Below are 12,515 nucleotides of genomic sequence, written 5' to 3' on the forward strand. Positions count from 1 at the left end.
ACCGAACATCCAAAATGAGCAAATCCATACAGACAGAAAGCAGATCTGTGGTTGCCCAGGGCTGGGGTGGAAAGAGATTAATCCCAAAAGGGCATGAGGGATTTGGGGAGGATGGTGGAGATTATCCTAAAACTGGGCTGAGGCAACTGTTGCACACTCTGAATATGCCCCCAACCCCCAAATCCTACATTCTACATGAATATTTGAATCGTATGGTATGTGAATTGTATCTCAATGAAACTAATTTGCGGGGGGGGGGGGGGGGACTCCTGGGTGGCTCAGTTAAACGTCTGACTCTTGGTTTCGGCTCAGGTCATGATCTCACAGTTTGTGGCTTCGAGCCCCACATCAGGCTCCGTGCTGACAACACGGAGCCTGCTTGGGATTCTCTCTCTCCCTCTCTCTCTCTGCCCTCCTCCCGCTCACTCTCTCTCTCTCTCAAAAATGAATAAGTAAACTTAAAAAAAAAAATAAGGGACACCTGGGTGGCTCAGTCGGTTAAGTGTCCGACTTCAGCTCAGGTCATGATCTCAGTTTGTGGGTTCCAGCCCCGCGTCGGGCTCTGTACTGGTGGTGCAGAACCTGCTTGGGACTCTCTAGCCCTTTCTCTCTCTCCGCCCCTTCCCCACTGGTGCCCTCTCTCTCTCAATAAATAAATAAACTTAAAAAAGAAAGAAAGTAAAATAAAATGAACCTCACGCAGCTGAAGCCTTCCCTGCAGGAAGGGATCCATTGGCTAAGCAGCCCTGGGGCCCCTGCTCCTTACCTTCATGGTTCTGAGGACGGGGCGCCCCACCTCCTGACTGTAGTAACCCACGCCATTTACAGTCATATTGATCGTCAAGGTCCCCGAGACAGGTTTCCCAAAGGTATATCTGGAACAAAAGGATAAAGGGAGTTAATTTCACACAGAGCAGCAGGAGAGGGTCGGTCTCAGGAAGACCAAGCCCCCCGTGTCGTGGCCACTGGTATGGCAGCTGATGCAGGGCTCCTTCGCCCTCCTACATTCTCTGCTTACAGCCCTTTCCACAACCCAGAGCCAGGAGAGATAATGTCAGGGGCCTACAGTCCTCTGCCCCAAGACTTATGTTTGACAGAAAAAGAGACCAAGGGTCAGAGAGGAACTCTGAACCCAAGAGCAGGAGGGTATGTGAGACGACCACAGGGCCTGGCCAACTTGTTGGGGCAGGACAGTACAGAGGAGCAAACAGCCGTGGGCGCCAGGGAAGCCCGGGTCTCAGAGCCCTGGTGAGTGCAGTTCTGAACCAGGGCTCTGACTTCTCTGAGTCTTGGTTTCCTCACCCAGAGAACGGGAATAAACCTACCCTCTCAGAGATGCTGGTAAAACTTACACATATCTTTGTCATGCCCTATGCAGAGGGGACACCTGCTTACAGGGGCACAGGAGCAAGAGGGACGATCACAGTGAATAACGAAAATAATGCCAGGCACTTTGATAGTATTTTCTAGACTATTAAAAAAATGTGTGTGTCTCCAACACATCCCTGGACTGTATTTTTTTTTTTAACTGTATTTAAGGAGAGTTGACAACATCCTTGGGTTTTAAACACACACAGCTGGGGAACCTGGCAGGCTCCGTCAGTAAAGCGTGTGACTCTTGATCCCAGGGTGGTGAGTTCGAGCCCCACATTTGGAGTAGAGATTACTTTACACACACACACACACACACACACACACACACACACACACAGCTGGAGGAGAGGAGGGCAGGAGAACTGCCTCAGCCACAACCTCTGGCAGGTGGCAGAGCTCAGCGGGAACACAAGGCTGGGTGGGCTCTCCCTCAGGCCCCCAAAAGGGACAGTGTCTCTGGACATCCTCTGGTCGACGCCCACTTTGGACCTGCTCATCAACCTGGTCATTAGACAGGCAACCCCTTCAAGAAATCCCTTGTGGGTCAGCCCACTCGCTGTGGGTGCTGTCTGCAAGGAAGAGGGAGTCCCTGGAAGGGGTCCCTGGGGGTCTCCCCCCAGGAGGAGGGGGAGGATATCTGAGGGAGGAGGGGCATGCCTGTAGGGGATGTCCCGGGGAGGGGCATGTCATGGGGGCGTGTCCCAGGGAGGGGCCTGTGGTGGGGCGTGTCCTGGGCGTGTTTCCCCGCCCCCAGGGGGAGGGGCTTACCCATGCTGACCACCTCTTCCTCACCTGGCCCTCACGGTGCCCTTCTCGCATGTGTCCAGGTCCCGGATATACTGGGGCGGGTCAATAAGGAGCTCAAATTTCGGCAACACTGGAAGGAGAGAGCAGAGAGGAGGGACGGGCGGCTTCCACTGCTGGGGTGGCCTCAGAAAGTACTGGAGGTGTTGCAGGCGTAACAGCAAAGCCGCAGCCCCAGCCACGGAGCAGCCAACCCCACAGAAATCCACACCACCCTTTGCTGAATAAGGTCAGCATTCTGGGATTTTGCTGTCCCACCTCTATTTCCTATTTTCGGAGAGACCCACACCCCTTTTTTCTCAGGAGGTCCACATCTCATCACTTTTAGGCCACATGCTCTGAATGCAGCCCAGCCTAGAAGCGCCCAAGTGGCCAGGTCCTAGACCAACTAGGTAGGGGTGGCTGGAGAGTGCCTGCAGCTGGAGGGGTTCTCTGCTTCACGACTCAGCCTTGGGAGCATCCAGCCATCTGGTCGCCCTGTGCAGCTTGGGGAGCAAGGGAGCAGCACAGAGGAAACATAAAGACCCTGGTCCTTCGAGCTTGTTACACAAGGCGAGAAATGCCTTTCCTCGGGAAAACAATGAAAGAACCAAAAGAAGTGGACTTAAAAGGGAAGGAAATTTGGGGCGCCTGGGTGGTTCAGTTGGTTGAGCATCCATCCGACTCTTGACTTCGGCTCAGGTCATGATCCCAGGGTTGTGGGACCGAGTCTCGCGTCAGGGGCTGCACCGAGGCGGAGCCTGCGTAACATTCTCTGCCTCTGCCCTTCTTCCCCACTTGCATACGTGTTCTCTCTGTCTCTCAAAATGAAAATTTTAAATTTAAATTTAAAAAAAGGAAGGGAATTCTGCTACAGTATGGATGAATCAATCTGGAGGCCATTATGCTGAGTGAAATAAGCCAGACACAAAAGGATAATACCGTATGATCCCGCTCACATGGAACACCTAGACGAGTCAGACCCAGAGAAACAGTGAGTAGGATGGAGGGTGCCAGGGGCTGGGGGAGGGGACAAGGGGTCAGCGTTTAATGGAAACCAAGTTTCAGTCCGGAAGGATGAGAAAGATCTGGAAATGGATGCTGGTGATGGCTGCCCAACAACATGAATATCCTTAACACAACAGAAGTATACACTTACGAGTAGTTAAGACGGCCAATTTTGTCACGTATGGTTCATGACAATCCTTTAAAGAAGGAAATGACAAAGTGCCCAGCTCTCTGCACTGACCCCCCAGTGAACGGGGCTCCTGCCACTCACCCCCATCACCGATGTCACCACTGCGTCTGTGGTTTCTCCCAGATGTGAAATCCCAAGATCCCAACATTCTCTGGCTTACCATACTTCTGAACTTCGAAGGACTTGTTGTACACGTGGCCTTGCATTTCGACAAAAATGAACCATTCTCCCAGCACTGGCTGGTCGGACAGGGGGAAGGTCATGTTGGCGACGCCTGTGTGAAGAGAGACCACCCGTCATCCTGGGACGAGTGCACGTGCAGGGTGCCAGCTGGGCGCAGCGAGGACGGAACAGAGGCACCCCGGGACCTGCACCCCCCACCCTGCCCAGAGCCAAACCTCAGGGGAACCAGAGACGAGGCCAAGGCCCGGGCTGGCGGGGGTCTGTGCCCAACAAGCTCCCCCGCAGGTTGAAGGTGAGAGATGCGGAGAGAGGCCACCCTTCAGCTTCCTGGGGGAGCCCTGTGGCCAAGACGCCACGCGGACAGGGAGGTGACAGGCCATGGAGACAGGCCACCACGCTCAGCCACTCTGCTTCCCGCCTGAGCCAACTCCCAGCCTCGGCACTGCTGACATTTGGGGCTGGGTCGCAGTCCACGGTTGGGGACATCGTAGGACACTGAGTGGCGTCTCTGGCCTCCACCCACGCGATGCCAGTAGCTCCTCCCCCCACGTCACGGCGACCCCCAAGTAGCCCCCACGTAATGCTACATCCCCTGGGGGCAGAACACACCCCTGCCCACCAGGTGGTAACTGCTCCCCAAACTGAACACGGATTCTCAACAGGCTTCAAGACCAGGCACTGCTCTCCCTGCAAGTGGGCAGCCGGAAATGCCAGCGGCCTCCAGGACAGGGGGCAGCCTTTGCCCTGGGTCTGCTCCTTGGAACCCCGGCTGGAGCGGATACTGGGAGGAGAGTCAGGGCGGCATTTTGCACGCGCCCTGCCGCGGGGGGAGTCTGAAGGGGTGCGTAGACTCCAAGCCGCTGGGGGATCTTTCCCTCCTGAGTGTGACGCGCTCTGCCTGTCCCCAACAGTGACACCGTGCCGGCAGTTCTCACTGGGACTCCTGCGAAAACCCAGATTCCAACAGCACCCTCTGCTTCTCTCCGCCACTCTGGAATTGGAAAACGCGACGGCAAAAGGTCCCTTTCCTCACGTATTCTGAGCCTTTGATGGTCAGAGGACACTTAGGGTACATGTCACCAGCGTGCATTTTTTCTATGGGGCCTCAGCTAGGAGCAAAATCACACCAGTTGAGCACCTCTGGTCTACATATATCACAAGGGTGTTAAAAAATTCTTTTTAATGTTTATTTATTCTTGAGAGAGAGAGAGACAGGGAGCCTAGGTGGGGGAGGGACACAGAGAGAGAGGGAGACACAGAAGCAGAAGCAGGCTCCAGCATCTGAGCCGTCAGCACAGAGCCCGATGCGGGGCTCAAACCCACGAACCCGTGAGATCACGAGCTGAGCTGAAGTCTGATGCTTATCCGACTGAGCCACCCAGGCGCCCTGCAAGGGGTGTTTTAAACGGGAGGCTAGCCATTCTCTTCCTCTGTGTTCTTCAGATCAACTCCACACACCTCCCCGCAATCCAAGACGCCCCCGATCTCACTGTTGCTTCTGCTGTCAGAACTCCTGACTCCCGGGGCCTCCCTCCTGTTCCCAGCCTCACTCTCCCTGACATCCACTGGGCTCTGTCTGGAACGCATTCCCTGTCCCCCCACTTTTCCTGGCTAACTTCTGCTCCTTCTTCACTTCGTTGCTGGAAAGGCTCTTCCTCCCGGCAGCCTTCCAGGATTGTCTCTGCTGCCCCAGGCTGGGCGACAACCCCATTCTGCTCTCTCTCGGTTTGTATTTCTCCTTCCTAGCACTCATCATGGCGGATGTCATCGCCTGTTATCGCTTAGTCAATGTCTGCTTCCCCCGCTGGCCTGGAAGTTCACCCTTTGTCAGCGGCAACGTCAGTGCCCCACTGACAGGAAAAGAGAGTGAGTTGTCCTGCCCTTGGCTCTGCCGCAGCCCGTGCAGCCCCAGGCTCCGAACTCAAGGAAGCCCTGTCCCTGCTCGTCAGCCCTCCCCAAGCCTTCTAGAGACGCTGCACTCTTACATCCGGCTCGCAGAGGCAGTCGGGGGTCCAGGAGCCCCCGAGGGGATGATGACACGAAACACCTGCGCTGGGAGGAAGATGTGGAGGGGGGGTTGACGCCCACAAACAAGACCATGATGGTCCCGAAAGGCCTCAAGTTATGTGCAGGAGCCCCAGCCGGATGCCGGGACCAGAGAAGCATGGGTGGGGGTGCCACGCTGCAGGGAAGGGCTGGTGGGGTCCCGGGCAGAGCACATTCTATCTTCCTGGAAGATCTGTTGCACCTGCCGCCCAAAGGTGCAGCCCCCCAAGCCGCAGAAGGAAGAAGGGGAGGGGACGGGAAGAGGTTTACCGCAGCAGAGTGGCTCCAAGTGTCTCCACTCCATCATCCTCGAGCCCCTGGGGTCCTGCGGGGGACAAGCGCGCACAGTGAACTCAGGGCGCCCGGCTTGTGTCTGACGCACGTGAGCACCCCCGAGCCCTCTCTCTCTCTCTCTCTCTCGGGTGGGACAAGCACGGAGGACAGGCCCCCAGATTAGCCATTTACACGGCAGCAAATGAACCCTCAAGGCACTGAAGGGACTTGTGTGCGAACACGGGGACAAAGGGGCCAGATCTGCTCCTCGCTTACGGAGCTGTGTGCAAATCTACAGACAGACACACACTTGGCTTGTCCCAGGGCAGATCCGGGGCCCAGGATGGACCCGGCCCCCGGCTTGGGAGATGCTGGGACAGGCAGGATCTACCTCGACAGCAGACAGTCGGGGAAGACAGACCAGGTCTGCAGAGAGCAGGTTAATCGGCCCCAAGTCAGAGCTACACTCACCAGAATGTAGGCTTCCAGCTGCAACACAGACAGACAGACAGGCAGGCAGTGAGCAAACCCCCCTATAAAGCCCCCGCCCTCTGAGCACGCTGCCACATGCCCACCAGTGCTCTGGCCTCCCCGTGTCCCACGGACCTCCCCCTGGCTCCCCAGGGGACTCAGAGCCACAGGGAAAAATGAGAACAGAGGTAGAACCCAGAAGGAATTGGGAAGAAACACCGTTGCTGGTGGTGCCCCTGGCCAGGTGGTCCCGGTTGGAGGGGGGGCGGGGGGGGGGGGTGTTCCAGGCACATGGTTTTATTGGTGTTTTTTGGTTTTGGGGGGGGGGTTTTGTTAAGTTTATCCAGGCACATGGTTTTAGATGCTGCTCTCACCTTCCTGCTGACAGGCCTCAGGTTTGGGGTGACAGTGAAGATGCTTATCAGCACTGGAAGAAAAGGAGACAGTCATGCGGCAGCTCAGGCCATGGCCGGCCCTCCCCCCAAGCCTGCACGAGCCGCCCACCTCGGTGCTGGGGCTTGTACACTGGCTTGTCCGTCTGGATGAACACGGAGACGCCCCGGCCGTCCACAGTCACGGAGGTCTGGTTGTGGAAGAGGGGGCCCTCCTCTGCCCGCCGGCCGCGGCCCCACACCTGCAGGAGGGCCTGGCCCTGGAGGCCCGCGGGCACCTGCAGGCAGAGCACAGAACTCGGCGAACGACACGGCATTTCTCAACCCCGGCGCTGCTGACCCTGAAGGACTGGATCATTCGTGGCAGCGGGGGCCATCCTGTCACTGCAGGGTGTTGAGGAGCATCCCTGGCCTCCGCCCACTGAATGCCAGCGGGACCCTCACCCCCCCGAGTCATGACAGCCAGAAATGTCTCCGGCCACTGCCAGTGGAGCCAGAATCTCCCCCCACACAAGTTGAGAATCACTCAGCAGGAGCCAGTGTAAGAGCTGAGGAGCCCAAGACCTTTTTTGGGCGTCTCTAGTCTGCAGATCCCCTGGTCCCCTGTCCTAGAATGATACAGCCCTTCGTGGTCTCTTCTACAAATCCACAGCACCAATCCTGTGAAGAGTGCCTTCTGATGTGCAGTGGCCAGGGACAGTGTATAATCTTAACCCCTGTCCAGGGCAGCCCTGCTTTCTGATTCACAAGAAAGCCGAGCTGTAGTTCAAGAGGACTTATCGAGGGTTTCCCAACTATCGACATCTGGGGCTGACTCTTTCTTGGTCGTGAAGGCGGTCCCGGGCACTTGAGGGGTTCGGAGCTCCCACTAGGTGCCCTCCCCAATTGTGACAAGCAAAAAGGTCTCCATTCTCTGTCTCAAATATAAATAAACATTAAAAACAAAATTTAAAGAAAAGGGGGGGGGCGCCTGGGTGGCTCAGTCGGTTAAGCATCTGACTTCGGCTCAGGTCGTGATCTCATGGTGCGTGGGTTCGAGCCCTGCGTTGGGCTCTGTGCTGGCAGCTCGGAGCCTGAAGCCTGCTTCGGATTCTGTCTCTCCCTCTCTCTCTGCCCATACCCGCTTGCACTCTGTCCCTCTCGCTCTGTCTCTCAAAAATAAATAAACATTAAAAAAAATTTTGAATGCTAATAGATCTTTGTGCACAAAGACGCTCGCAACTTTCAGATTACATTACCAAAACCCTGAAAACAACCTTTTAAAAAAATCTAACCATGTACCAGGTGGAGAGGGTTAGTAAATTAGTACATAAAAAAAGATCCAGTAGGATGCTGTTTACAATAAAGGGCAAATTACAATTATAGAGACTTGAACACACGGACGTATGTTTATGCAGTGTGTTAAGAGAGCAGGAAACGACAGGGTGCCTACCCTTTAATTGCAACGATGAAAGAAATACCTTTTTGTTTTAAGTTTATTTATTTGCTTTGAGAAAGACAGCGAGTGTGAGCAGGGGAGGGGCAGAGAGAGAGGGAGACAGAGAAAATGAAGAGTCTGACGCTCGGCGCGCCTGGTGGCTCAGTTGGTTGAGCATCCGACTTCAGCTCAGGTCATGATCTCTCTGTTCATGAGTTTGAACCCCACATCGAGCTGACTGCTGTCAGTGCAGAGCCCGCTTCAGATCCTCTGTCCCCCTCTCTCTGCCCCTCCCCACCTCGCATGCACGCATTCACGTGTACTCTCTCTCTCTCTCAAGAATAAACATTAAAAAGGGGCGCCTGGGTGGCGCAGTCGGTTAAGCGTCCGACTTCAGCCAGGTCACGATCTCGCGGTCCGGGAGTTCGAGCCCCGCGTCGGGCTCTGGGCTGATGGCTCGGAGCCTGGAGCCTGTTTCCGATTCTGAGTCTCCCTCTCTCTCTGCCCCTCCCCCGTTCATGCTGTGTCTCTCTCTGTCCCAAAAATAAATAAAAACGTTGAAAAAAAAAAAAAAGAATAAACATTAAAAAAAAAAAAGAGAGAGACTCAACCAACTGAGCCACCCAGGCATCCCTAGAAATGTCTTTATGTGGATGAAGATTTATGGGAAACACAAAAGGGGATGGGATTACAGGTGAGTTTTCTCCCTTTCTCAATTTTTTCTTCATTTTTCTCACCACACATGCAACTTCTCTCGCTCCATTTCAAATCAATTATTTCCAAGGTAGGATTTATGATTTTAAAAACTCATAGCTTACCTTGAGTTTGATTGTTCCTTTATCTGCAAAAATAAAAATTAAATGACAACAGTTAAGTTGGGAGCTGTGTTTTCCTGCCTCCCTGAGCTGCAGCCTTACAACTAGGAGCCTTTTCTACCCAGAGGGATTTTCTGTAGACGAACACACACACTGGGTCATGCTGGTCTGGCCTGGGCTGGGATTGGGAAAAATGAGATGTTTCCTCCTAGGTGGTGAAAGCTGAAGGCCAGAGGGGATGGACAAGGCTGAGTTATTCAGGGGAAAGCTGGCCAGCCTGTATTCAATTCACTTCACCCTTGGCCCCTACCCAAGGTAAGCTTGAAGAGAGCAAAGGGAAAACTCCAGGGGAGTGGAACAAGGAGAAGGGTGGAGAGAAAGAAGAGGAGACTGAGGTCCCCAGTGGACCTCACTCCAGTAGATCTATTTTCCCATCACTTCTCTCTTTACCCAAACAGAATCATTTACCATTCTGACGCTCTCTGGGCTTTCTAGCCTCTAAGACTTGATTTAGCATCTACTGTTTTTGCCTCCCAAAACTCATTCCCCATTTTCCACTAGCAGAACCCTGATTTCCTTGGGGGCGCCACCTCCCCAGCTCCCAATTCATGAGGCTTGGCGGGGCTCTGCCCATCTCTCTTGGGGCTAGGTGCAAATCGACATAGGTCTTCCCTCAGCCACAGTGATTGGTTCAGAGTTGAACACATGACCCAAAATGGGCCAATCAGCATTGGCTTCCCCAGTCCAAGGGGTTGGGTCAGGATTGAGCACAGGACCCAAGATAGAACAATCAGAGGGAATGATGGGACATTTCTCAGTCTTGAGAACTGCTTACTCTCTCAACTTTGGGGAGACACAGGCCCATCCAGAAGTGGGCCTGGGAGACAGCCAGTGATGCCAGTGGCGTTTTCTAGTTGTGACAGCCCATAAACACTGTTGTTGAAGCCAACCTGATCTGAGTTTGGGGACTGGCCAACAGGACTGCTGTGCTCCCACCTGCCCAAGCCCTCTCCCGGTTTCCACTCCAGGTCAGCCTCTTCCTCGTCTCCCTGGGGGACAGGTACTGCCTTGCAGGCCTGAGAGCCCGGACATCGTCTCTGTGTCTCCTGTGGCCAAATCACACTCTGCGTGAAGAACGAGTTGTCTGTCCTGCTGGACAGGTCCCTGCTCTCACCAGCTCTGTCCAGGAGGCCAGCATTGTTGTTATCTGAGGTTCACCAAGGGTGGCAGGGGAGAGGCTGGCTGGGGGCCTGAGCTCAACTCAGTGACAGTCTGGCTGTAAGCCCAGGTCTGGGCCTAACACCACAGGGGTGCTAGAAGCTCAACAAAAGGTCTGAAATGGTCCTGCGATTCCCTCTGGGTCCAGGCCCCACCTCTAGCCAAAGCTGGCACAGAAGGGTTCCCGACTCCATCCGGATCGGCACCCAGAACCTGGGCTGCCGAGGAACAACGGACTCTGATGGAAAATGGGGAAAAGGCAACCCGCTCTCCCTCCCCTGCTGGGAGGTGGGGTGGGAGAGAAGCAAAGCAGTGCCCGCACGGCCTGAGCCCTGGCCAGGCAGTAAAGGCCACTTTGCAAAGAGAGACGAAGGAAGCACCCCAGGGACCTACCCAGGATGGCTCCCTGGCTCCGTGCCACCGCCTCGCCCTGGGCCACCAGCTGAGCCTGGACCATGACATCCCTTGGGGAGTTAAAGATGGTCACACTGATGACTTCCTCCACTCCCGAGCGGAAGACAGAGGGTGCAGCAATCAAATAGCCCCTGTAGGAGAGGAGAACCTGAGTGAAACTGACCCACTTCCGGCCTCCTTGCCACTCTGGCTGCGTCAGGGTGCTCCCTGGGTGGTCTTCTACCTATGCCTGCCCACACCACGATGACACTGTCATTTTATGTTATCTGTGTCCCCCACCAACCTGTGAGCTCCTGGAGACCAGGGGCTGGCTTATTCATCTCTGAAGCCCCCGGATTAGGTAAGAATCTGGCCTCTCTGTATCTACCCAGCGCCACGCCCCTCCTTCAGTGTCTGCATTCTGGCCTCGGGCCTTTTTAGTCAGCTCATTCTGCCCCAGGACCTTTGCTCATGCCAACACGGGCGAAATACTCCCCCGAGGAACTGACAGGATCCCACTTCATCCTCACAGCCGCCCTGGGAGATGTGCTCAAACCACCCATTTACAGAGTCAGAAATTAAGCCCTGGACAAAGCCAAGTCATGTGCCCAACCCAGGTTTCGAACCGAGGCAGCCAGACTCCAGAGCCCAGTGGCAAGAAGCAAGGAGCTTCCTGCAGCATTTAAAGAACAAAACCCTGAAAATCAACTAACTGGCCTGAAACAGGAAATGCTCCGTGAACAGTGGAACCAAAACGGCCCTCTCTTTCTGAAAATCCTCAGCTTAACTAACCGTGAAGATACTCCTGGAGAATAAGTAGCATCATCTCACTTTCCAGATGGGAAAGCAGTAGCTCCGGAAGGAGAAGGAACATGCAGCAGATCGCATTCGGACAGGGGAGAGCCTTGGGACGCCCTTAGGGCACCCGACCTGAGGTACAGATCCTCCTCACCTGAGTTCCTGCCTCTGTTATTCTAGAACCTTCCACGGATAATCAAGAAGTCTTATTCACCTAACCACGAAAACTGCTCACGATGCAACAGTAAACACCAAGAGCCTAGACAGCAAAGGCAGAAACCCAACAGTGCAGAACCACAGGCACCAGAAGGAAACAGGCAAAAGGCAAAACACGAGGCCAGGCACTGAGATTAGGAGAGATTTTCGTTTCTCAAGATCCTCTCTGGGACAACCCCACGTTCACACGACAAAGACACGAATTTAGACCCTTACCGAACATCACACACTCAGGTGAACTCAAACCGGGTCAGAGATCTAAACGTAAAACTCTAAAAACACCGGAAGGAAACATAGGAGGAAGGCTTTGGTGCGCTCGGGTTAGGCAGACGTTTTGTGACTACGACACTAAAAGCTCAATCCGTAGAAAAAATTGTGGACGCAGCGGACTTCGTTAAAACTTCATGACAAATCGAGCATTTCAAAAGACGCGGTGGGTTCCTGTTGAGTACCGTCTGGCCACAGCACCGACCCTGGGAGCCCACCGCGCTCCGTCCAGCTTGAACGGTGGCCAGAGTTCACGAATCCTGGGTTCCTACATGCACTGTCCTACCTCAGGACTGTTCGGGGCCCACAAGGACCTCGGGACATACCATGTACAAACCACGTACCGTGTAACTCCAGCACTGATGGGAATCTGCAAAGACCCCAGTTTGGTAGGTACACAGCCCAGATCCAGCGATGACTGGAACCGGTAAAGACCCCGAGCTCCCCTGTGCAGCGTCTCCTCTCAGCAGTTCACATAGCGGGCGGTGACCCTGGGACCCATAGTACATAACTATGCTTCCTGGAGTGCATCGTCACGCCAGGTACGCGCTGTGTATTACCTAATTCCACCACGGACCCGGGCATGCAATGACTCTGGCTTCCCATGTGTCCTGTGGTGCAGCAGCATGGGAACCCCGTCTCCTTTAGGAATACTCTTGGGGCGCCTGGGG

General features: G+C 54.7%; 1 protein-coding gene across 5 annotated transcripts in view; it reads right to left on the bottom strand.

Moving 5' to 3' along the window:
- CPAMD8 (C3 and PZP like alpha-2-macroglobulin domain containing 8) overlaps window positions 1–12,515 on the bottom strand; it is an 83,804-nt gene that overhangs the window by 69,124 nt on the left and 2,165 nt on the right. For all 5 annotated transcript variants that reach the window (XR_006298295.1, XR_006298297.1, XR_006298296.1 and 2 more), the window contains exons 2-10: window positions 10,564–10,715; window positions 8,956–8,978; window positions 6,833–6,998; window positions 6,703–6,755; window positions 6,329–6,346; window positions 5,855–5,909; window positions 3,516–3,629; window positions 2,167–2,251; window positions 767–875 (exon numbers count right to left, since the gene is read on the bottom strand). Coding sequence is in view for 1 of the 5 variants with exons in the window: in XM_043586915.1 (XP_043442850.1) it covers window positions 767–875; window positions 2,167–2,251; window positions 3,516–3,629; window positions 5,855–5,909; window positions 6,329–6,346; window positions 6,703–6,755; window positions 6,833–6,998; window positions 8,956–8,978; window positions 10,564–10,715 (775 nt within the window). In the remaining 4 variants the exon portion in view is untranslated. The remainder of the gene's footprint in view (window positions 1–766; window positions 876–2,166; window positions 2,252–3,515; window positions 3,630–5,854; window positions 5,910–6,328; window positions 6,347–6,702; window positions 6,756–6,832; window positions 6,999–8,955; window positions 8,979–10,563; window positions 10,716–12,515) is intronic.

Source organism: Prionailurus bengalensis, chromosome A2, assembly GCF_016509475.1.
Source record: "Prionailurus bengalensis isolate Pbe53 chromosome A2, Fcat_Pben_1.1_paternal_pri, whole genome shotgun sequence".
In the NCBI taxonomy this organism is placed as follows: domain Eukaryota; kingdom Metazoa; phylum Chordata; class Mammalia; order Carnivora; family Felidae; genus Prionailurus; species Prionailurus bengalensis.